The sequence below is a fragment of the Capsaspora owczarzaki genome, assembly GCF_000151315.2.
Source record: "Capsaspora owczarzaki ATCC 30864 unplaced genomic scaffold supercont2.4, whole genome shotgun sequence".
Taxonomy (NCBI): domain Eukaryota; class Filasterea; order Ministeriida; family Capsasporidae; genus Capsaspora; species Capsaspora owczarzaki.
This window is the reverse complement of record NW_011887295.1, coordinates 519922-543561: the sequence shown is the minus strand read 5'-3', so window position 1 is coordinate 543561 and position 23640 is coordinate 519922. Positions and strand designations below refer to the sequence as shown.

At 54.8% G+C, this 23640-nt stretch overlaps 7 protein-coding genes and 1 pseudogene across 8 annotated transcripts; 3 read left to right on the top strand and 5 right to left on the bottom strand.

Annotated features, from left to right (window-relative positions):
• The first annotated feature begins 586 nt into the window (after positions 1–586).
• CAOG_02972 (fanconi anemia) lies at positions 587–6998 on the top strand (annotated as a pseudogene). Its single transcript has 3 exons — positions 587–706; positions 809–1515; positions 1645–6998.
• A 43-nt stretch (positions 6999–7041) lies between these two features.
• On the bottom strand, positions 7042–8010 carry CAOG_02971 (hypothetical protein). Its single transcript, XM_004363753.2, has 2 exons — positions 7885–8010; positions 7042–7397 (listed from the first exon to the last, which is right to left on the bottom strand). The coding sequence occupies exons 1-2, from the start codon at positions 7957–7959 to the stop codon at positions 7077–7079; spliced, it is 396 nt and encodes a 131-aa protein (XP_004363810.1). The 5' UTR covers positions 7960–8010; the 3' UTR covers positions 7042–7076.
• A 68-nt stretch (positions 8011–8078) lies between these two features.
• On the bottom strand, positions 8079–9303 carry CAOG_02970 (hypothetical protein). The gene is made up of 2 exons (XM_004363752.2): positions 8829–9303; positions 8079–8695 (listed from the first exon to the last, which is right to left on the bottom strand). The coding sequence occupies exons 1-2, from the start codon at positions 9213–9215 to the stop codon at positions 8378–8380; spliced, it is 705 nt and encodes a 234-aa protein (XP_004363809.2). The 5' UTR covers positions 9216–9303; the 3' UTR covers positions 8079–8377.
• A 67-nt stretch (positions 9304–9370) lies between these two features.
• On the bottom strand, positions 9371–11655 carry CAOG_02969 (hypothetical protein; the record flags this gene model as incomplete). Its single annotated transcript, XM_004363751.2, has 2 exons — positions 9371–11525; positions 11616–11655. 2 exons carry the CDS (start codon positions 11653–11655, stop codon positions 9475–9477), a joined length of 2091 nt encoding a protein of 696 aa, XP_004363808.2. The 3' UTR covers positions 9371–9474.
• A 192-nt stretch (positions 11656–11847) lies between these two features.
• On the top strand, positions 11848–14911 carry CAOG_02968 (hypothetical protein). Its single transcript, XM_004363750.2, has 4 exons — positions 11848–14131; positions 14235–14427; positions 14514–14594; positions 14686–14911. Exons 1-4 carry the CDS (start codon positions 11907–11909, stop codon positions 14800–14802), a joined length of 2616 nt encoding a protein of 871 aa, XP_004363807.1. The 5' UTR covers positions 11848–11906; the 3' UTR covers positions 14803–14911.
• Positions 14912–14918: 7 nt separating this feature from the next.
• Positions 14919–18707, bottom strand: CAOG_02967 (phosphatidylethanolamine N-methyltransferase; the record flags this gene model as incomplete). The annotated part of the gene is made up of 14 exons (XM_004363749.2): positions 14919–15134; positions 15214–15283; positions 15370–15519; positions 15641–15841; positions 15934–15998; positions 16086–16206; positions 16293–16369; positions 16619–16734; positions 16840–16952; positions 17066–17153; positions 17238–17463; positions 17540–17725; positions 17834–17970; positions 18140–18707. The coding sequence occupies 14 exons, from the start codon at positions 18705–18707 to the stop codon at positions 14919–14921; spliced, it is 2334 nt and encodes a 777-aa protein (XP_004363806.2).
• Positions 18708–19100: 393 nt separating this feature from the next.
• Positions 19101–20936, top strand: CAOG_02966 (vacuolar ATPase subunit D; the record flags this gene model as incomplete). Its single annotated transcript, XM_004363748.2, has 3 exons — positions 19101–19168; positions 19980–20527; positions 20554–20936. The coding sequence occupies exons 1-3, from the start codon at positions 19128–19130 to the stop codon at positions 20934–20936; spliced, it is 972 nt and encodes a 323-aa protein (XP_004363805.1). The 5' UTR covers positions 19101–19127.
• A 909-nt stretch (positions 20937–21845) lies between these two features.
• Positions 21846–23111, bottom strand: CAOG_08649 (hypothetical protein; the record flags this gene model as incomplete). Its single annotated transcript, XM_011271958.1, has 1 exon — positions 21846–23111. One exon carries the CDS (start codon positions 23109–23111, stop codon positions 21846–21848), a length of 1266 nt encoding a protein of 421 aa, XP_011270260.1.
• Between the last annotated feature and the right edge of the window lie 529 nt (positions 23112–23640).

The following is a 23640-nucleotide window of genomic DNA, read 5'->3' as shown; positions in this document are numbered from 1 at the left end:
AGCAACGGAAGCAACAGCAACAGTCTGGACGGCACAGACTTTTGGGCGATGAAGCAACCCTCCAAGACAAGTCGTCCGCCATCCAGTTCGAGCGTTCAACACCCGTTGTCCCATTGGGGAATCGGCAGCAAGAAGGCCGGTGCCAGTCTGTGGGGTGCACCCGCTCGTTCCTCTGCTTCCTCATCCTCTTCTTCTCTCTTTCCAGCGAGCAAGACCAGCGACTCGGCACTGAAAAAACCGTCGACCACTCGACCTGCTGCTGCAATTGCTACAACCGCCGCCTCGACATTGGCTGCATCCTCTCGACCAGGCTCTGGATTTCACAGTCTTGCACCAAGCTCAGTCGAGGTCTACCCGCCTGCACGTTCTTCTCCAACGCGCACATCCGCCCCGCGTCCAAGCGCAGCCAACGTTGCTGCCTCGCTCGCTGAAGCAGACGAGTTTGAGTTGCTCGAAGATGATGCAGTGGATTTGTTTGGTGACGAAGACCTCATCTTGCAGGCTGAGGCAAACGCCGTGGCTGGCGGTGGCGGTTTCGTTTCTTCCTCAGCGCCTCCGCCACCCGCCGCTGGCACCATTGTTCCAGCTGCAGCCGCCAGCCGGCATCCAGTGTTTGCAGCCATGATGATGGGCGCCACCTCTGCAGCTTCAACGACGACCACACGTCCTTCGTTGTTTTCGAGCGCGGCGCCGTCCTCCACAGCAGGTACACAGCGCCCTCTCCACATGTTGTTGACGCGCACCCGTCTTGCCTTTTTGTTTCTGATGATTGTTGCCCCTTTCTTTGTTACTCTTGACACTCTCACAGCAGCTGCAAAGCCCATGCTCCCGTTCCCGCCTCCCGCTCCCACCAAAGCGCCGTCTAAAGCCACAAAGGGCGCCAAATCCGGCAAGTCTGGCACACGACCCATGTCAGCATCCCCACAGCCGCACACAGAGGATCTCGACGAATCCGAGCTGCCAGAGTTTGCCGCAGAGTATGGCCAAGATTATATTTATCCCACCAACTATCAGCTACGCACGTACCAGTTTGATATCGTTCGCTCGGCCTTGTTTCAAAACACACTTGTTTGCCTGCCCACCGGTCTGGGCAAAACCTTCATTGCCGCCGTGGTCATGTACAACTTTTACCGGTGGTTTCCGACTGGCAAAGTCGTTTTCATGGCTCCTACCAAGCCTCTTGTCCAGCAGCAGCTCGAAGCCTGCTTTTCCATCATGGGCGTGCCCCAGAACGAGACAGTCATGATGACGGGCAGCAAAGCGAAAGAGTATCGGCGCGAGACGTGGCGCTGCAAGCGCATTCTGTTTGTGACGCCGCAAATCCTGCAGCACGATCTCGCTGACGGCGTTTGCAATGCCCGCGACTTTGTATGCGTCGTCGTTGACGAGGCTCACAAGGCTCTTGGTGACTATGCGTATTGCCAAGTCATCCGGCACATGGTTCGCACCAACCGTCGCTTTCGCGTTCTTGCTTTGAGCGCCACTCCCGGTTCCAATATGGCTTCTGTGCAGTCTGTGAGTGTGCCGTTTTTAAATGGATGCAGGGGTTTGGTTTTTTGAACGCGCTGACTTTGTTCCTTTTTTGCTTTTTTGCTTTTTTTTTTTGGGTTGCTCGAAAATCAACCTCACAATCAAAACACCCAGGTGATTCAAAATTTGCTCATCTCGCATGTGGAAGTGCGCACAGAACAATCGCTGGACGTGCGAACCTACATTTGCGGTCGGAAAACTCGGGCCATCATCATCCAGCTGGGCGATGTGATTGCCAACATTCGCGCCATGCTTTTGCCCGTGCTTGGCTCGTGGCTGCATCGGCTTTGCGACCGTCGGGCATTCTCCAACCGCAACCCCGAGAATGTGACCAAGCAGCAACTGGTCGCAATTCGCAAAGTCTACATGGACCGGCCGCCCGACACGCCGGAAGACCCACAGGGCTACCAACACAGCAAGGGCCAAGTGCTAGGCGACTATGCTGTTGCCATATCGCTCTTCCATGCGTTCGAGCTCCTGGGCAAGTATGGCGTTCGACCGTTTTACGTCTACCTCAAGTCTGTCGCCCAAGGCTCCAAGTCTGGGAATCGCTCTCGCTACGAGATTGTCAACAACGGGACGATTGGCAAAATCATGAACGATTTGTACCGCCGAATCGAGCCTGATGCTCCTCATTGGACGGCGCCCGACTCTGCTCCAGCGGCTCCTGCTGCTGCTGCTCGTGCCAAATCCAAAGCCCCATCTCGCCCAGCGGCTTCTACTGCTCTCAGCAGCGTCGGCAGCGACAGCGAGCAAGATCAGGCCGTGGTGGGTGACGATATCGACGCACTTGTGCTCAAGCCGTCGCAGTCGTCCAAGCAAAAGTCGACCTCCATCGTGGACAACCCAAAGCTCGCCAAGATGATTGAGGTTGTCCGCGATCACTTTTTACACTTTAATGAGCGGCAGCGTGCTCGAGAGCAACAGCGACGAAACAAAAGCAGAAGCCAGCCTGCTGTTTCGTCGGGCGATTCGTCCTTCCAGTCCCCCGCTGCTGGCCGTGGTCTGCTGCCGAACGGCGCAGGCGCGAACTCTGCTGCTGGTGCCAGTCAAATCGAGATTGACGGCGACGCGGAGGAGGACGGCGATGACGAAGAAGAAGAAGAAGAGGTTGTCGACACCAGAGTCATGATCTTCTCCGAGTTTCGCGAGTCCGTCCAAGAGATTATTGACGCGCTGGCGGATCAGCAGCCTGTCGTCCGTGCCATGGCGTTTGTTGGTCAGGCAACGACCAAGGGCTCGAAGGGCTTGACGCAAGAGCAGCAGCTGCGGATTATGCGCGCGTTTCGATCCGGAGACTACAACACGCTCGTCTCTACATCTGTCGGTGAGGAGGGTTTGGACGTCGGACACGTGGATCTCATTGTCTGCTTTGATTCACAAGCGTCTCCGACACGCATGGTTCAGCGCATGGGTCGCACTGGGCGCAAGCGTGAAGGGCAGATTGTCATGCTGTTGTACGAAGGCGCGGAAGCCCTGGCCTACCAAAAAAGCGTCGAACGGCAAAAGAGCGTTCAGGATGTGCTTGAGCGACAGATCAAATCGTTCGTCATGTATCCGACGCCTCCGCGCATGATTCCGCTCAAGTTTGTGCCCAAGGCAACGAAAACGGTTGTAAAGACGACCGACTTTCTGCACAACGCGTCCCCAATGTCGCGACGACGAATGCTGCGCGAAGCCAGTCGCAATGCGGCCAAGGAGGCAGCGGGTACCACTCCCGCTCCGGCGTGGGCTCTCACCGGGTCCGAGCAGCAAGAGTACGATTCCAACTTTGCCGTCGAGCCGTCGGCCATCGATATTTTTGCCCCCACAACAGCTGCTGCTCGTCGAGCCAATCAGGCTGCCACGATACACGGTGGTCGTTCTCGCCAGCGCCACGATGCGGTCGACAAGAGGGCTTCGCAGCAAGCGCGCATGGAGCTCCGGCGCGACGATGGAGCCGAGTCGTCGTCCGAAGAAGAAGAAGAAGAAGAGGCTTCTGCCGACGAGCAGCCCATAAATACGCCCAGTGTAGTGCAGCAACTGCTCGGCAACAGCGGACTGGGACTCGTCTCCCGTCGAGGCGCGAATGCCCATGTGCCCGAGCACAGCATTCTTCACTCCAGCGAGACGCATCTGATGAAACGAGTGGTGGCGACAGTCAATGACCTCGCCTTCCAGTCCACCCAAGAGTTTGCGGCCTTTGAGCAGGCGCAACAGGATTTGGTGCTCTGGATGGACGTGATGCCGGATCCCCAGGCCGTGAGCAGCTCCACGACGTTTCCGCCAGAGCTTGCACCAAACGGCGCTCGGCAGGAGATTGCAGCACCGGCGGCCACTTTGAGTCGAGGGCACCGATCGTTCTCTCTCGGGCTCGAGGCGATTAATCAAGCAGAGGATGAGCTTTTCCGGCGGCGAATGCACTCGGACGACGACGACAATGACAGCTTGGATGATGAGCTGATGAACACCACATTGACCAGTTCCGTTTTGCCGGCCGCACGGGCGAATTCGACTTCTGTTGGGAGGGCTTCCAGTGTTGTTGCGCGAGCCTCGGCGTCTGTGCTTCCCACCGGTTTGAATCCCAAACTCCAATCCGCCCAGGGTCGAAGGGAGACTTCTCCAGCAACATTGAATTTGCTCTCTAAGAGTCTCGATCCGCTGCAGCCTCCAGCTGTTTCAGCTGTTCTCGACCCCACTGGCCCTGTCATTCAAGCGGCACATTTGGCATTCCCCCAAAGCGTTCCGGCAAGCAATGTCACCTTTTTTGAACGCTTGCCTGACGATGCAAACTTTTCGAGTTTTGTCCAGCTGGATCCCGTTCCATCCATTTCAAGCCGTCCACTCCCCTATCAGCAGTTTGCGACTTCCTCGGGCTCGACATTCGACCCGAACGCTGCTCGAGACGTGTGGCAGTTTTACGACGGTGACTTGGAGCAGACTTGGCTGGCTGCACGCGTTCCAGAGATTGTGCAGAGCGTCAGTTCAGTTGGCCTGGCCTCCTTGTCCCCAACCGTTGTGTTTCGTGCCAGATCCGAAGGTCCTGACGCAGCTCAGAAAGGTCTGCTCAGTTCCAGTCCTGTTGCCATGCGTGACTCGCCAAAAGTCAGTTCTGCCGCTCTGGGTGCCTCTTGCATGCCGCCGCAAGAGTTACAGCTGGAGCGATCGTCTTCCTGGGACGAGTTTGCCGAAGATGCCGTGGACGACTTGATTGGCGCGGTGCCTCTTTCCATGCTCGCAGACGTTTCTTCTTCAACGCCTGAACGGACCCGACTTTCGTTGTCAGTGGATGCCAATGCCTCTCCTGTTTCTACCAAACCGTCACTGTCCAGTCAATTACTCCATCCTGTGCACGCCGAGGCTGCATCACAGATGCGCTCATCACAGGTGCGCAACCTTCCAATCGAAACCGTCGAGATTGTGGACGATGAGGACGATGCAGATGACGTTCTCGCCAACGTGCCTTTGTCAAATCTGCTGCATCCAACGAGCACGTCCCCAACAAAGGCTCCGGAACCAGCTCTTCCGCTGCCACTGGCTCCTGCGGTGGCGACGACCGATCAAGAGAGCGTTTTGAGACGGCCGGGTTTGAATGACGATGAGTTTGACCTCGACCCGAACGACTTTGCTGATTTCGACTTGAGTGACAGCGAACAAGGCATCCCTTCGTCGTCGCTCATCAAAGCCGCGGATCTCCCTTCAGCGCTCGAAGCTGTCGTGTCATCGAGCCATCGCACCTTGCTCTCATTCCGACCGCAGCAGGAGGTGAGGGAACTTGGCTCACCCGAGTCTATTCCTGTCGAGCCACCAGCCAGTGTGCGTAGCTCTGTGAAGCGGCGCCATGCAGAGTCAGAGCCGGAGGATGACCTCATGGGGTTTTTATCTCCCACCGCCAATCACTCCCATGCCGAAGTCATGGCCGCTGAGGCGAGTCCCGATGGGCCGCAACTTTCAGCGCTGGCTACGACTGGTCATAGCGATCAAAGCAATGCGCCACAAGCTCAGAAGCAACATCCGACCAAGCGTGTGCGCTGCGCAGTCTTGTCCCAGGACTCGCCACAGGTCACTCCAATCAAGCAGCAACAACAACAACAGGAACAACAACAACAGCTCCAATCATCTTCGCAATTTCAGCCGCGCCCTTCGCCGCTCGTAGTTTCGGATTCAGGCACTCCCATCAAGCGCTTGCGCTCTGGCATGGAGCTCTATCGACCGTCTCGTGCGTCCAAAGCCGTGAAACGCAAGAAAGTCGTTCTTTCCGACGATGACGCCGCGGATGGCGACGAGGGCGAGTCTGACGACGCCAAGGATAGCGATGGCCGTGCTGACAACTCTGAATCTCCTGCGCCAAAGCATCGCCAACCAAAGTCCCATCCGGTCCGCCGCTCCAAATCGGTGGCCACAATGCCTCAGCGCCACCGCTCTCGGTTTGTGGACGACGAAGCCGAATTTGGCGACGCCAGCTCCGAGTCGGAAGCCGAGGAAGGGGCGGTCGTGGGCTCGCCAGATGGTCGTGCCGCGGCTGCAGCGTACAACGACAGTGGCGATGAGGACGAGAATGACCTTGGCGGCGAGAATCCGGACGAGTACGACATGAATGACAGTTTTATCGACGATGGCGGTCCATCGAGTGGCGCACATCCTGGCGCAAGGCGGCCCCGCGCTGTCGCAAGCAGCGCAGACAGCGGTGGCTCACCGCGGTCGAGTGCGGCTTCTGAAGGGCAGGCGTCCCAAGAACAAGGCAACCTGTACCGCACTTCGCTGCTCAACACGCCGCCGCTCAACAGGCTTGCAGGGATTGGTCGCATGCGCCACGTGATTGAGAGTCGCGTGGCGAACATTCGAGCTCGACGTGACGCGGGCCTCTTTGACGATGATGATGATGAGGAGGAGGATGACAACGACGACGAAGCAGAAGAGGACGATAGCGAGGACGAGCTGGAGAATGATAGTCCAAGCCCCAGGCGCCAAGGAACTGGTGGTAGCGATGATGATTTTGAGAGCGAAGCGCGCGCACCACACCACAATTGCATCGGTTTCAACTGCAAGAGCCTCGATCTCTGGCAGCGGCGGGCTCTGCGGCCTCGGTGGCTCCACCCTCGACGTCTCACCAACCTGTCTTGTTCCATCGATATCAACAAGCTGCTGCGGTCGCTGCTGCCTCGTCCCGGCCTCATCATTCTGCTCAAGCGGGTCGCATGGTTGTCGGACACTCAACAACAAGGGGCTCGCCGGCCTTTCCACCCAGCTCTTTCATTCCGCCCCTACAACAGCAAGCCCAACGTGCGATCAACCCATCCAGCTTGTTCAGGCGCAACGCAGGCTCCTATCATGCTTCGTCCACCACTGGCAACAGAGACACGCGGTAGCGTCAAATGTCAAGTTGGTGGAATTCGTTCTTGACTGTTCTTGCGGTGTGCCGTTGTACAAAATACACGGGGTTTGATGCCATCAACGCGCTTCAGCGCTATGTGCCATTCCTCTCTCACCCATCCCTCCCCAAACTTGAACACAAGCGAAACAAAAAAGTAACTCAAAAATGTTTCAGATTTCAAACAGAGCTAGTTTTACTTGTTCTTCTTGCCAACGTTCAGGGCCATCGAGCCAAGACCAACGAGAACAACGCAGATGCCGAGGGCGGATGCACCCATGAGGCCGCGGTAGATCATCAGGTCGTTCTTGCCACGCAGGAAGACGGGCAGGCCGTTGGGAATCTGAAAGTGTGCTTGCTTGGAGTGCACTTGGTTTGGCTTGCGGACCCAGTTGTCGACAATCGATCCAGACGACGGTGCGCTGTGCGAGGCGCCTGCAGGTCCGACGTTGTGACCGGCAGCGGCCGAGACGCCGGCCGTGAAGCGCGATTGGGTCGCCTTGACGCCCGAGAGACCCTGCTCCGAAAGCCAAAGAAATGGACAAAAGAGTTGAATATCAAGTGAGCTTTTTTGAGTTTGAGTTTGAGTTTGAGTTTGAGTCGAAGTGAAAGTGATCTCGCTGAATAGTCAAGTGTGAGGAAAGCCACGCGTTGCGGTTTGACTGGAACAGCATTGAAAAAGACCGATCGACGGACGATTGGGGGGAAAGTCAGCGAGTGGCAGATCAACAGAGATCGAGAGACAGCGAGACAGACAGAGTCGGCGTGTGGAGTCGAGAGTCAGAGAGAGAGAGAGAGAGAGAGAGCGAAGGGGGAAAGAAGAAGAAGGGGGAAAAAGCACGAGGCAGCACCTGCGCTTGTTGCAGTCATTGTATGAAGTTGAATGTTGGATGATCAGGCATCGAGAGCATCGTAATAGCAGAGTGAATGACTTGATCTTGAGGTGGATTTGGCGGAGGGGGATGGGGAAAGCGGAGGGAAAGCGGAGGGAAAGCGGACGCTACCTCGGGGTGGAAGGCAGCTGAAGCGTCTGCAGATTGAGTAAGGCCCTGCTTGGCACTCGAGTACTGGTACGCCATCGAATCTGAGATTTTGTGGAAAAGAACGAAAGAAGAAGAAGAAAAAAAAAAGGAATGAGTTAATAAAAAAAAAAAAGAAACGAACAAAAGGATATTCAAAGAGCGAGATATCAATGCAGGGAACATTGGATTGAAGGTTTGATTCCGGATTCATGCACTGGCGAACAAGAGAAAGCGGTTGACAAGAACACAGCAAAAGCGAGACACGGCAATATGAGCAATTCAAGCATCCTGGGAGCAGGTTGGCTTTGAATAGAACCAAACAACCAAAATCAAAGCCGTGATCGCTGCAGGCATTTTGAGAAGCCTGTACCCCATGGTCGCTCGCTTCCCAACAAAGACATGCTGCGAAGGGAGATTGTACGCCGCATGCACTTGAGCGGTACGTCCATGCGACGGAAACTTGTGGTCCCCTCTTTTAATAGGTCAGATCGTCAAAGTCGGGCGTCGGCGCACTTCGAATGTACAACGCGTCTAGTGGGTTGGACGCTCGCTGCATGCACTGAAGTGTGTAGATGGCATGCGCGAGGAGATGCTGCGGCGATTCGACAAACGGCAATAACAGCTGATTTTGAATGGCATAGAGTATCTCTAGCGGTGCTTTTGGCACAGGCAAATTTTGCCTTGGCTTTCCGGCAAATAAAAACTTTGTAAGTGCCCATAGCCGCCGGGCGCGCTCCGGTCGTGTGGGTGCCTCAACAAGCACCCGTGCCCCGATGAAAGTGTCTCGAAGCTCCTGCGAATGTGGGCAGAACAAACAGCAAGCGCAAAAATCATAGTCGGTTGAGTTGTTCGAGCACTTTGATCATTTGATGACACGTTGATATTCCGGTGTCTGAGCTGTTCTGAGAAGCCTCATTGTCACAAACCTGTTTGGCTCGCTCCCGCAGTGCGAGACGCGGAACTCGTCTGATTTCGCGCAGGTAGGCTCGATAGAGTGCGCGTGTCACTTGCGGCGTGAAGACCGAGCTCAGTGTGGCGATGGACGCGTCCTCGAGCGGAAGCGACGACGGCGAGCGTGGAACGTGCTCAAAGTCAGGCACTGGAAATCGGTGGACCGTCCTCAGTGGTGTGTCGCTCGATGCTGCTGAAGTTGAAACTGATGATGATGACGCAGATCGAGTGGACTCGGACTGTCCGGCAATGCTTGGCGGCCGTCGTATTGGCGCTGCAACAGCGAAAAACGAGGTGCTCGTCAGGCAAAGTGCACTCCTCGCCAGTGCAAGTCTTGTCATTGCCATCATCGTCATCATCATCGTCAGAATAATTGTACCAGTATTGGCACTATGATGTACGATGCGATCGTGGTGTTTGTAAGTCGATCTCAATGACAAATGAAGACTGTTCTTTCTTGTGTGGAAAAACTAGCTGTGTTTTGCTTTTAGAGGGCAGATAAAATGGTTGATGGTTGGTGGGGTCAAAACTTTGAATTTGAAGATGAACAACACAGCTGCAAACAGGAGACAAAAGACACAGTCATGAATTGTGTCGTGGATGACATCGAAACACTCGAGATTAGCCGCGAGTGATTTCCGCCCACGTCTCAGAGTCCAGCTGTGCGAGATTTGACGGCCGCATGAGCAAGACGTCGTGATTGCTGTTGACTTGACCGCGTCGCATCAAGGAGTCATCGGCGGTCACATAAACGTAGTAGATGCGGGGTGGAAGCGTGCCCTGAGCGATGTCATAGCTTGGTGCAGCCGGTGCAAAGGCTGCATCGTTGGTAAGACCGCACAGAACCTTGTACGAGTCGAGAACTGTCAAGGTCCACCCAAACTTTTCACGAACCAAATCTGGGAGCTTGTACCTGTGGTTGCCGTACAATAGCTGGCTGACTTGCACAAAGATCAGACAGGGCGACTGGTGATTCCTCAGCTGAAGATACAAGACTGCATCCACCACAGTGTATTGCGACCAGCCGGGAATAAAAAGTGTGCCGGGTGGGTACGATTCTCCTGCGCGACGAGCTTGAAGGAAGGCCGCAGGATCGCGAGCGAACGACTCATCGACAATCACGACGTTCATCCTAGAAATGCTCTCGAGTGGAGGTCGGACCTCGCCTCGGAGCGTTGTGCCAGTGAGCACGAATCCACCGGAACGGAGGTTTGTTTGAACAAACAGCTCCAAAGCACGCCAGGATGTGGCTCTATCCAAGTAGAGCATGCGCAAGAACGATTGCTTTTCCTGCTGGAAGAAAAGTTCGGCCGCAACGTTGATAAAACGGTTGATTGGAACTAGGTGTCCCGTGGCGTCACGCATCATCAGCCCCGCATTGAGCCACTCGTAGGAGCTGTGGGTATTGAATGGAATCGGTTCTTTCGCGTTACGCAGGAGCACGGAGGCCAAGTCGCCGCGAAACCAGCTCGCACATTCGGGATCCCGGTATGTTTGTCGCTGAAGGCTGAAAAGACGTTCACGGTAGAAGTGAAGACAGCTTTGTTGCCAGGTGCCATTGATATCCGCAGCTGGGTTTGTGACCCGCGCCTCCGCAAAGTACTCGCACAGACGTGGAATGCCGCCCGTCATCTCGTGCAACTCTGCGATCGTGGCATCATCGACCTCAACGGGTGACGGCCTCGAACGCCAGATGTCGTTCAGTGTGAGTGGGACGACATGGTGCCGACAGATGCGGGCTTCGTCGCTGCGAAAGACACGCACGTGCCAACAGATGGCTTCGTCGTCGCAAAAGACTCCGTGTGCGGTGGTCACTGCCGAAAAGGACGAGCTGACCGCGGTGACCAAGAACGAGAAGCCAATGCTGGACGCGATGGTGGAGAAGCTGCGCATCGGGTGGTCCGTGGGAAACGCGGGGTCGTTCACGCGCGCGACGAGGGCGTTCCACTGGTCCACCAGAATGAGGAGGCGGAGGATGTAGGAATCTTCAAGGAAACCTTGAAAGGCAGCCCAGCGGCCAAGTGCAGTGCCATCTCCATTGAGAATTTCAGCGAGCTGGGAAAACTCTTGCATTAGCGATGCATTGAGCCGACCCAGCGTGTTGCACAAGCGTTTGGCAGCATCTTCCGGCGACATTTCGACCAATTCAGCCGTATCGACAATGTACAAGACAAGCACGGGTGGCGTAACTTCTAGGACGGATGCCGAGATGGTGTGCGCAGCATAGACAGAAATGGCGGCAGTCTCAGCAGCTGCAGCAAATGGTCCCTGACTTGAAGCGTCGCCAACAGCGGCCGCATCCGCTGCAACGTCGAGACGTGGCTGCGGGGAGCGCTGCTGCACGATCGAGGAAGTCGCAGACGTGCCGGCTGCCTTGTCGTCGCCGTCGCCGTCGTCGCCGTGGTCGCGCGGTCGTCGACGGCGGGCTCTCGTCTGCCGCTCCCACTCACGCGCCAGGACGGACGCGGCAATCATGAAAAGAATGGACGACTTTCCAACGCCGCCGGGTCCGGTCAGGTAGATGCCGTGCGGCGCGCTTTGCTCATAGATTCGGGAACTAAAGTCGGCAACTGCAGCGCGCGGAACGAACTGCAGCTCTTGACCTTGGGCTGCAGCGTGCAAAACGAACTGCAGGTCTTGATCTTGGGCAGCTCTGCGCAGCTCCTGCAGACCTGGGGGGGGGATGGTCAACGCGCCTAACAGCACGTTTCGGGGCATTCTACATACCTGGAATATGTTTCCTACGATGCATTTCTACATACCTGGAATATGCAGCAAGGATAGATGACTCGGCACACTCATCTGAACTTGCGGGTGCGGTCGATACAGAATGGAGGGGAAAAGAAACAAACAAAAACAAAAAAAAAAAACTGAGAGGATGAACGCAGCAGTAGCCATTTGAGCGGTTGTCAATCCATTCATCGGTGACAAACCTGTGTTCGAGCAGTGCCTGTATACTTGAACATGTACTTTGTGATATCGTGATTTGCCAGTCCCCCTTCATCGAACCGAATCGACTCCGACCCCGAGCCCGACCCTGATTGACCTGATTGATGTCTGAGCACATCGTCAACTCCAACAACAACCTGAGCGACGAGCAACTCCCCGAAGTCGCCGTGGTCACTGTGCACGATGACGACGAGTATGATGACAATGTTGCTCCTGACCCCGACGTCGCGCGCACAGTGAGGAACGCGCCCCGCGCTCAGAACGACGCGCTCCAGCAGCAACAGCAGCAGCAGCAGCAGCAGCAGCAGCAGCAGCAGCAGAGTCGACGCGACCCGCACGCTGCACGCCGACCACTGCATCACCAGACCGGTGTGCTGGACTATTCTGGTGTGACAGGTCAGCCTGGCGAGACCCCCACAGGGCCCAATGCTGGTGTCGGCGATGTGGGCGTGCTGCAGCCGTCGCCCTCGTCGCCCGTGCAGCACCGCCTCGCGTCGCCGTCGCAGTCGGTCGCTGAGCCTACCATACACATGACGCAGCATGTCGGAAGCGCTGCCGCTGGTGGTGGTGGGCATGTGTCGAGCTACCGCGGAGCCATTCACCGCTCGCAGTCGCTCTTCCCGCCGCATCACAGCGGTGCGTTGCACGGCGTCTCAAACCCGCACTTGCACGATGCCGACGAGTCGTACTACACGCCATCGCAGGCACAGCTGCACCAACAGTTTAACGCCTCGTTCGATCGCGAGCACGAAGCGAGTCTGCTGTTTCCAACAACAACGCGCCGGTTGAGCCCGGTCGGCGAGGTGCCTTCTGCCGACGATCCGTCCACGCCGTTGCTGCACCATGCTGGTGAAGCGCGCCATCGCGCTACCGGACATTTGATTGGGTCGCGCTCGCACAGCATGTCCGAGGCGAACTTTGGCCACGTCCAAGCATCCGGCTCGGCTTCACGTCTGCTTTTCGCTGGAGACAGCGGCGACAACTCGGATCGAGCTGCAGACCGCAGTCAAGAGCGCGAGCCAGAGCGCCGCACGGGCCGTGGATTGATGGGCTTTTTGCGGCGAAGGACGTCGCGCGCGTCCCTCAGCCCGTCCGAAACGACGACGAGTCCGGAACCGGGCGACTCGCAGCCCTTGTTCGTGCCAGACAGCTCGCTTCAAGCCTCTTCGCCATTGCTCTCGCCGTCGAGCTCACGCACCATTGCCACAGCGACGCCATTCCCGCCTTCTCCGGTTTCAGTGTCGTCCGCCGATGACCTTCCGCCGGTCATGCACGAGCCCGCGCTTGAGCATGGTCTTGATCCCGACTTTGATCTGTCTGTGCCCCACTTGCTCAAGCTGTTCAACGCGCTGGATGCCGACAAGGACGGCGAAGTCGCGCTGAGTCGCATCCTGTCGTCGCTCGAGCCGCTCGCCCGCGCTGGCGCGCGCTCGCCTCGGCAGCTGGTGATGCACATGTTCAAGGGCCAGGAGAGCGTGACTCAGGAGCAATTTGTCCTCGCCATGCAAGAGATTGGCGTCATGTTGCTCTCGCGAACAACCGGAGTTGCGGTTCAGGACCAGGTCATGCTGGACATGTTCTGCTACGACTATGGCCCATCGCAGGCAATTTGCCGCTGGGTCTCGCCAGATCCGCGCATGTCCATGTCCAGCCCGCCAAACTGCATTGGCGAAGTCCACGAGCCGGCCACCGACCCGTCCATGCCGACCTCGGGCTCTGCCAACTCGCTCAACGACATTCAAGAAGGCACCATCACGCTGAGTCACTTTCTGCGGCGAACCGTGCCTCACCAGTCTCTGCCCGTGCGCTGGATTAACATGGTTGGCAACGACGCAAGCACCATCATCCGCGTGTCGAATGCCTACAAGCTGCACCCACTCCAAATCGAAGACATGCTCAATACGAAAGAACGGCCAAAGGTCGAAATCAACTCGGATGGGACGATGCACATTGTCATTTCCCGCCTCACACTCAAGTCCTACGACTCGAAGGATTGGCTCCAGCTGGTGACCGACCAGCTCAACATTTGCCTGCTCCATGCCGATTCCACCGTGATCACCATTGAAAAAAAGCCCGCAGCTACGACCCATACCCTGTTGCAGCGCATTTCCTACGCAGGCTCGAAAGTTCGGCTGAACAACGCCCGCTTCCTGATCTATGCCATGGTTGACGGCATTGTTGACGACGTGTTTCCCGTTCTCAAGGCGTTCCACTACCAACTGCGCCAGCTTCAAACGCTCGTGCTGGGTCGAAAGCAAACGACATTGGCCACTGCCAAAGAGTTGCAGCATTTGCATCGCGAGCTGAACAACTTGGTTTTCTGGCTTCAGTAAGAGCTCTAGTCGATGATGGAGGTGGCTGTTGTGTGGTTTTGACAAATGAGAGAGTTCTCACCTGTTTGTGCGCGCGTATGCCCGCCTTGATGGTAACAGCTCGCTTAGCTCGGTGATTAATCGCTTGCTGGAAGAGTTGCCGCAAGGCACGGACGCGCTGGATATTCGCAAGCACATGGAAGATTTGAAAGACCACGTTCAAACTCTGCAAGAACAAACCAACTCGATGATGCAGTGGGCCAAGTCCCTCAATGACGATTTGTTGAACGAGCAGCAATTCCGAATGAATCAGGTTTGTGGGAAAAGCAGGCGCCCTAACTCTGGCTCGATTTGTTTGTTCTCACTTTTCGTGGGGGGGGGGTCTGGATGGTTGTACAGGTCATGTACATGCTTACGATGGTAACAACCACGTTTGTTCCACTTCAGTTCATCACTGGCGTTTACGGCATGAATTTTGAAGTGAGTCGCGCGCAATGCATCCGTGGGCGCAACAAAGGCACTTTCGCTCACTTGGCTTGATCAATTAATTGTTTCGTTTTTTGCTTTACAGACGCTCCCTGAGCTGACGTGGCGATACAGCTACTTGGTGTTCTGGATTATCGTACTAATGCTGCTTACGATTGCGCTCTGGTTCTTCAAGCGTCGTGGTTGGCTCGATGTCGCTTAAAACTGGCTGGAACTATGACTTCTGTTGGATTTAGCCGAAAAGCAAAATCAAGAACAATGAAATGCATTTCGAAACGGAATACAAATTAGAATGCAGTCATGCATCACAGGATGACACTACTGAAGTAACCGCCGAGCAGCAAGCACACGCTCAGCAAGGGCAGCAGGGGTTGAGCTCTCGACAACATGCTCTGCAGCAAGCTCGGTCTTGTAGGTGGTGTTGACGAGGTTGAGCAGGTAGTACAGGCGCACCGAGTTGGCGCCATGCGCAATAAAGCTGTCAGTAGGGCGGATCTTTTCGACTTCGAGGGCTTCCGCCATGAACTCGCAAAGCTACCAAAAGGGAAAGGGAAGTGAGTGTTCGGAAGCTCGGGAACGAATCAAATGCCACCTTCGTGTTATTCGCTCTTACCTTTTCCGTGACAACAGCCGAATTCAGATTTTCAGTCGAGGGGATGGACTTCAAACTGCTGGTGCGACGGCTGCAAAAGACACCAAAGAAACCGGCAACCGGTGAATATCAACGAAATGAAAAGAAAAGCTCGACGCAGCAGCATGGACGACATACTATTGTTTGGCGAGCAGGGGAACCTTGTCGATCAGGGGCTCGACGCGATCAACAACCTTGACCTTGATCTCATCGGTCTTGACCTTGAGGGCCGAAGTAAGGCCAGACTCGTGACGGAGCTTGTCGCCGTACAACTTGCGCATGTGAGGGCTGATTGCAATCAAAAGGCAGCAGCAGGCAAATGCATCACAAGTCAGTTGGCTCCAAACAACACACAAAACAAACAACAACAAGAACGACACGGCAGTTTCCAAGCAGAGCAAGGCATTACTTTTCCACGTATGTCAGGAACAAGGACCAGATCACCTGGGAGACAAGAGCAAGAACAAAAACGGCAGGGCTGTTGGAGATCAGAGCAATGCCGTAAAAGCCGGCAAAGCCCATAACCTTCTCGGGATTGTTGAGGAAGCGGTAGATGCCGTGGTAGTAAATCTCCTTCTGGTACTCTTCGATGAAAAAGTCACCATAAAACCTAAAAATAGTGCATGGCAATGCGCAAAATTAAAAAAACAGTGAATGGCAACAGAAACGAAACCGCCAAGACAAACAGCCAACGATCCGTACCATCCGAAATCACCAAGAACCTCAAACATGGACGAGGAAACCCAGATGTGCAACGCAACCAGGACCTGCGTGTTCGCAAAAATGACATCAAGATGCATCACGTCAGTTGAGTTACAATGCGAAAACCTGGCATCGTGGTGCGAGATACGTACCAAGCCGACAGTGTGCTTGGCGAACACGGCACCCAAAGTCCATTCCTCGGGCAGCTCGTACATTTTCAGTGCGCACACGAGGAAAGTGACGTACGTGAGGGTCATGGAGCCGTTGAAAATGCTGTTGAGAACGAACGTCAATTATGGTGAGCGAACGAGTCAGGAAAAGAGCTCCAAACTACCAACAAAACACACAAGGCGACATACGTCTTCCATTGCTCAAAGGCAAACTCCTTGGTCATGCCACGCGAGATGAAATGGTTGGTCCAGAACTTGTGGTTGCTCTGCAAGTGAAGAACAAGGCCAAGACCGACGGTGTGGACGAGACGGAAGGCAAACGCTTGCCTGTCATGAAGTGAAGTGAAGTGAAGTGAAGTGAAGTGAAGTGGGGGGAGGGGTCAGACTGTGTTCCGCTGCTTCCGACGACACAAGGCAGACAAACAAAGACTCACAGGAAATAAAGTGAAAGGGGGGAGGGGTCAGACTGTGTTCCGCTGCTTCCGACGACACAAGGCAGACAAACAAAGACTCACAGGAAATAAACCCATGTTGCGGAAGACGATGAGATCACGACGGAAGTACTGGTGCAAGATTTGAGTCTGGGCTGGATCGGGGGCGGGACCGCCGGTGTTGTAAGTCTTGTCAATGTCTGCAACCAAAAAGAGCAAGTGTGGATTGGTCAGCCAACTGCTCGTAGTGGTCGATACAGAGCCGACCCGACGTTGAGAACACACGACTGGCAACAAAAACTTACGGGGATTTTCAACGAGAGCGAGAAAGACAAACTGGCAAAAGTGCGCCGCAAGACTAATGTACAAGACAATGTACGAACGAGTCACCAGACTCATGCCGTAGAAGAACAGGTAACTGTTTGACGACGAGGAGAAAGCCAGACGAGAATGAGATCAAACGATATTTCGTCGCTGAACGTCAAAAATGTTGACGAAGAAAAAAAAGGGCTTTGCTTTGGTGTGACTTACCCAACACTGTACATGGGATGCGGGGCCATCTGGAAAACACCGTCAAACGTAAGCTCTTGCTCGATCAGGAAGAAAAAGTCGCCCCAATCTAAGCAGCGGAGCAAGCGCGAGACGAGCGAATCAAAAGTGTCAGTGACCAAAAAAAATTACCTCCAGGCAGTCACGCACTTACACCAAGCAAAGTCCTTGACAACTCGGTGAGCATCGACCTTGACCCAGAAGTTCACGACACAGAGCGCAACGCCCACAATGTACTGGGCGACGACAAAGACGGAAAAGCTTTCCGGCGCCTCGGCAAACTTCATGCAAAACAAGAAATAGCAAATCAAGTCGTTGGCAAGAATGATGTCGACCAGCTGGCGGAACAGGAGCCAGGCGTTGTACTCGATCGGGACAGCCTACATTGAGCGAAAGTGAATGAGTGACCGAAAAGCTGCCTCAATCAAACCGCCCCCCCCGCTTGTCTCGTCGTACCTCAAAGTTGTAGTCGTCGCCCATCTTGCGTGTGAGCTGAGCCTTGATGAAGGCGCGAGGAGCAGGCTGGTTGAGCAGCTTCTGGACATAGTTTACGACATGCTTGCCGTTGGATTGGTAGTGCAGCAACGCACCCAGGCCAGCGTCATACCCAAGGCGCCAGAAGAAGAAGAAGAAGACGTAGAGCTGTGTGATGCAATGTCAATCCACGAGGAATGATGCACCCGAGAGTCAGTCGGCCAAAAATTCCACCACGCAACAAAATTCGCATGGGCAACGTCACGTCACGCATACCCATGCAGGAAGGCTCGAGAAGAAGAACAGGAAGATGAAAAAGGCATTCGTGCCAATGTTGCACAGGTCGAACACGTTGAACTTGGAAAAGTTGCTCAAGTTGCGCAGCAGGTCGTGCGTGGTTGGCACAAAGAATTCTGCCAAAACCACACCAACCCAAAAAAAAATCGAACCAATCGAAACATGTTAGTCCCCAGCTTATTTGAACGAGTGTCCGTCCGCCTTTGTGTTGAGCACAGCTATTCTGGGTGTTGGGCATCGTAGAGAGTGGTCTGAAGTAGTTGCTGCTTTGGCTTTGTTGCTCACCTTTGCCAGCGGGAGTCTTGCCGCGACGGCCTTGCTCGGAAATGGTGACGGAGCGCTTCTTGGGCGGCGACGCAGACGAGTCGGTGCTCGACGAAGCTGCCGCCGGGGTCACAGTGGCAGTGGCAGTGGCAGTAGCAGACACGGTAGCTTGCTTCTGCTGCTTCTGCTGCGGAGGCTGCTGCGGAGGCTGCTGCTGCTTGGCGTCAGGAGCAGGGAGGAGCTCAAACCCATCATCCGAGTCGCCATCCTTGTCCTGGCTGCTGCCTGCGCTGGTCTCGCTGGTCTCGCTAGTGGCAGCAGCACTGGCAGACGGGGCACCGCGGCGCTGTCGCAGCTGAGCCGGGGCTGCTTCCGGCTGCGCTGTTGCTGGTGCTGCGTTGGCGCCCAGTTGGTCGCCGTCCACGCGCTCTTCTGCCGCTCCACTCGCCTCGCTGACACGCACGCCGCCGGGTGTCTCGTCGCCAGCCGCGACCTCGGTCACCGTGCCAGCAGCAGCATCGACAGCATCGTCAACAGCAGCAGACTCGATCGCCGATGTCGCGCGCTGTTCGTTCTCGTCGTCGCTCATTCAAGATTCAAGGAGAAAAGCACGAGGAAAAAAAAAATCGACTGAGGATTCGTGACTTTGCTGACTTTGCGCTGGCATCCAGCATGAGCATTGGGCATCCTCGCAGATCGAAGGCCAAGTAAACGTTTGGGAATGAAGAAAGCGTCCACGAATTGCTTGGTGCTGGCAAGCGAAGAAGCTCAGAAGCTCAGAAATGGGAAGATTCGCATGCGTTCTCAGCGAGACTTTGCTTCGCTGCGCATTTGTTTCCCCCCCCCCCGCCTCCCCGTTCCCCCTTCCCTGATCACTCTGATCTCAATTGAATTTGGTGCATGTACTCTTTGTGGATTTCTCTATTGTTGTACCCAATCGAATCTACGTCGTTGGGACAAGGCTACTCCACTTTTTTCTTCTTTTTTTTTTTCTGTTGCATTCACAAAGATGTCTGGCAAGGATCGTATTCCCATCTTCCCAACGCGCATGTAGGTTTGCTTTGAGCTTGTGTATTCCGTTGCGCGTGTACACTTGTGATGCCGTAGTTCACAGTCGTGGCAGCAAGCAAGCGCGCAGGAGGAGCGCAGGGAGAGGTCACTACTGTGTAAATGGAGGGGTAGCAAGAGGGTAGCAAGAGGGTAGCAGCTGGATTGCTTTTTGTTAGTGTTTCCTGCTACTTTAATCGTTTTCCCCCGATTTTGTCACCTGCTTTTTTTTTTCTTTTTTTCTTGCGCTTGCTGTCGGCTGTTCTTCGGAAGTGGGGCAACCTCCTGCCCCCCCCCACCTTGACAGCCTCTTCAACCCCATCTCCACGATTTCCGCCGGGTGCGCTTCTCGCGATGCCACTCACGTCGACCCCAGCGCACAGACCAGCATCGCAACCTGGTTTTTTTCACCAACTTGTTTTTCTTGCTGGGATGGCGATCACTCCCGCCCTGGCCGCTGCGTTCGGCTCCTCGCCTTTGCCCTCAAGTCCTCATGCTGCAACGCTGGTCACCAGGAGTCGAGGGGAGGAAAGCCGATGGCGCTGCACTCGACTCTGTCGCGCATGTGCGGCCTCGTGTGGAAGGCGAAAAAAAAAAAAAAAAAAAAAGTTGAAGGGGAAAAAACACTACACTCGTGCTTTTTTTTTTTTTTTTTTTTTTTTTTTTTTTTTTTTTTTTTTTTTTTTGCTGACTTTCCATTGCGCTTTCGTTTATGATCTCGCGTCGTCTTGTGCTCATCCCCAAATGCAAACCCCTTCCTTTTTTTTCCTTTTTTTGCCAACTGCTCATCCAAACCATTCTTTGAACACGTTAGGGCGCTGACGACCATGAAGAACCGCTTGAAAGGCGCTCAGAAGGGTCACTCGCTGCTCAAGAAGAAGGCCGACGCGCTGTCGCTGCGCTTCCGCTCGATTCTCGGCGCCATCATCCGAAGCAAGGAGTCGATGGGCGAGGTGATGCGCCTCGCTTCGTTCTCGCTGGCGGAGGCCAAGTTCGTCGCCGGCGACTTTAGCCATGGCGTGATTGAGAGCGCCAAGGTGGCCAAGGTCCGCGTCCGCACCAAGACGGACAACGTTGCCGGTGTCAAGCTCCCGGTGTTTGAGCAGTACATGGACAGCGTCGGCTCGACCTTTGAGCTCGCCGGTCTGAGCAAGGGTGGCCAGCACATTGCCCGCACCCGCCTCAACTACATTGAAGCCATCAAGCTTCTCGTTGAGATTGCCTCGCTCCAGACAACCTTCATCACCCTCGACGAGGTCATCAAGATCACAAACCGCCGTGTGAACGCCATCGAGCACGTCATCATCCCCCGCATCGAAAACACCATCTCGTACATCAACTCCGAGTTGGACGAGATGGATCGTGAAGAGTTCTTCCGTCTCAAGAAGATCCAAAAAGAAGAAAAAAGGCCAGCCGCGCTGCCTCCGAGGCCAAGGCCGCCCTGGCCAACGCCGCCACCAAGCTTGCCGAAGACCAGGCTGCTGAGGCCGCCTTCGCCCAATCCAGCGCCGGCGCACCAGCTCCCGCCAAGCCCGCCAAGGGCAAGAAGGGCGACAAGGCCGCCGCCGCCGCTGCTGCTCCTGCTCCAAACTACGATATTCCAGAAGCCCTCCGCGAGGCCGCCACTGCACCAACAAATCCCTTCGAGACCGACGCCCCTGCAGACACTAGCGCTGCGGACACTGGCATGATGAGCAACCCGTTCATCACGCCAGAAGCGCATGCGGGCCAGGATATCGTATCGCAACAAGACCAGGACCTGCTGTTCTAAGCCAACAGGCTCCCACCATACCCCCCTCGTTTGTTTGTGTCACAACCCACAAAACAAAACAAAAAAACGGGGGGCCTTCAAAAGCGCTGTAACCGATCTCGTATCTTTTCTTCTTTGTTTTCCCCCTCTTTTTGCTTTGAGTGTTTTGGGGTCAATTGTTGTTGTCTTCAATCTTCAAATCGTTTTCTGTCCATTTTGTGTTGTTCATTTCGATCAACCAAACAACGCATCAAACCAAAGCAACACAAGCAGCAGGGCAATGGAGATTCTTGACTGGGCATTTTCTTTTCCTTTTCCTACGGGATGTTTCCATCGATTTTAGACCAACGCTTTGCTTTCCTTCAGCAGATGCACTCCTGGCGAGTCTTGTATGTTGCTCGATGAAGGAGACAAGGTGCGTGTGTGGCCTTGGATGCACCTGTGGACAGCAAAAGGAAAGAAGTCCAATGAAACTTTCCGAACCCACGACATGAGATGGGAAAACAAGGTGAGAACAATTGAAAAGGAGATTCTTTGAGCCAGACCAATGTATGCTATTCGAGGCATCCCCAAAACGGCGTACATAAAGAGTCAGCTGCAAGTCGTAGATGAAGAGTAATACACAATTGTTCTTTTCTTCCAGAAAGAAGTTCATCGCCATTGGTGTTTTTGTCTGTCGGGGTGGCCGTTGGGTATCAAAGCAAAGAAAATAACACAGGCTTCATGCACTCACACAACCATGCACAGCAAGTCGGCCGCTCAACGAGCATCGAGAATGCCGTTAAACTTTACAATTGGCTTTTTATTCTCAGAGCGACGTCTTCAAGATACAATACAGATGCTGAGAACGCATTGCAACACACGAAAGCGAGCGTTGGCAGAGGGTGAACGCTTGAAGATGGCTCAAGAAGCCAGAAACAAGGGACGGCCCTACGGTCTCGTGCAGTTCAACAGGGCAGCCACAGAGCGCTGAACGTGGCGCGAGTGAAGGGTGTAGGTCTTGTTGGGATGGTAAGCGAGAATGTTGATGTTGGTGGCGAGGAGTTTCTTTGTGAGGTCGAGACCAAGCGAGCGCTCCACGGCATCGAAATCGCGCGCGCCTCGAGAGAGAAGACAGAAGGTGCTGCTCACGGGAGGCGATATATCGAACGCGTCCAGAACGCCAATCAAACGCAGAAGAGCGCCTCGAGTTTCCAAGTAGAACTCCCGAAAGATCTCGTCCACAGTCTTGAACAGAAGGTCGTCTGCTAGATTGTTGAGCAGAATGAGACGCCCACCAGCAATCTCAGCGACCGCACGCTTGGCCAAATCCTCGTGGATGTCACGACGCACCAGATATGTGACAGCTTGTTGGTCGGTGAGATCACCCACTTCGACAACGCGAGCACGAGTCATTGCTGACGATTCCTTGAGCGCGGGCAGAGTCGAACCATCGCTGGTGACGAGAACAACATTGAGCAGGTTGGCGTCCGCAGCCGACTTGGCAAAATCTTGAATCACATGCAACAGTTCGGGCCCCTTCTTTGCGATCATGTCTACGGCGTCGATGACGAGCGTGGCAGGATGACCGTGCTTGGCCTTGAACTGTGCGGCGACGATCTCGAGATCAGCAACAAGAGCCTCCCAACTCTTGAATGGTTCCTCGGCCGGTTTGTCTTTCAAGGTCGCGCCACGGTCAACGAGATAGGCGTCTGCGAATTTGAATTGGTTGGGCTCAAATGCGAGAGACCCCGCCAGTAGACCCGGCACCGAGACTAACACCTCGCTTTTGACAATGTGGTAGACAATGCCAGTGCGGTTGGGTCGGATGGCGTCGAGGACGGCGCTGGTCTTGCCGCAGCCTGTTTCGCCAACGACGACGGGGTAGCGCGTCATCTCCTTGGGGCGCAGCACCCCTTCAAGCATCGCAACAACATCCGGGCGATCGATGTGGGACTTTCTGACGGGCGGGATGACGGAGCCGGCCTCGAAGCGTGCGAGCATGCGAGCTTGAACGACTTCGGGCGAGTGGGTCTTGGCGATCGTGTTCTTGTTGTCCAGCACGTGCCGAGCAACGAAAGCCGCCACAACCAAAATAATAAATGTGGCGACCGTGTTGGCGACCGCGCCGCCGATGAAACCGAACACACGCCGAAAAGCTGGCTGCTGCTGATCCGGGGCCGCAGCTGGAGCCGCAGCTGGAGCCGGAGCCGACATTTCGGGATAAAACAAGAAAAAAAAAAAGGAAGAAGAAACTAAAAACTGCGCTCAACGTTGACAATCCATTATCAACCCGTTATGAGTTGAATGATTGTACAGTATTATGCAGTCGGTCCTGATGATGCTGCGTTGTGCCGCTTTTCAAAGCGGTCTGAGTGGTTTCAACGAGACAGGTGGCTTTTTCCAGAGCCTGCCGTTTTCCCCTGTTGTCGCTCGACCTCAGGTAATTTCAATGTCTCCATTTTTTTACCAAGCTTACTGCTTTAATTTTATTTTTTCCGCATCCAACAGAGCGCGCAGACGAAATTGAGTTACTTGAAGGGTCGTCCGCATTTAGATGCTCGCTCTCTCTTATTTCTTACCATGCCGCGCCCTGTCTGTATTTCTCGAGCATTTTTTTTGCTGGCAAACCATTGAGTTTTTTTTTTTTTTTTTTTTTATTTCCTTCGATTTTCGTTGTCCAGCCAGCTCGTTCTCTTTTGCTCTGCCCTCGATCCACCCTTGCCCCTCTCTCTCTCTCTTTCTC

Excerpts from the sequence above, each read along its gene's own strand:
- CAOG_02970 (XM_004363752.2), bottom strand. The coding sequence starts at position 9,215 with ATGATGATGACGATGATGGCAATGACAAGACTTGCACTGGCGAGGAGT. Across the intron at positions 8,696-8,828 it reads TGCGGGAGCGAGCCAAACAG|GAGCTTCGAGACACTTTCAT; the intron begins GTTTGTGACAAT and ends CCACATTCGCAG.
- CAOG_02968 (XM_004363750.2), top strand. The coding sequence starts at position 11,907 with ATGTCTGAGCACATCGTCAACTCCAACAACAACCTGAGCGACGAGCAA. Across the intron at positions 14,428-14,513 it reads AGCAATTCCGAATGAATCAG|GTCATGTACATGCTTACGAT; the intron begins GTTTGTGGGAAA and ends ATGGTTGTACAG. Across the intron at positions 14,595-14,685 it reads TTTACGGCATGAATTTTGAA|ACGCTCCCTGAGCTGACGTG; the intron begins GTGAGTCGCGCG and ends TTTGCTTTACAG.
- CAOG_02971 (XM_004363753.2), bottom strand. The coding sequence starts at position 7,959 with ATGGCGTACCAGTACTCGAGTGCCAAGCAGGGCCTTACTCAATCTGCA. Across the intron at positions 7,398-7,884 it reads CAGCTGCCTTCCACCCCGAG|GGTCTCTCGGGCGTCAAGGC; the intron begins GTAGCGTCCGCT and ends CTTTCGGAGCAG.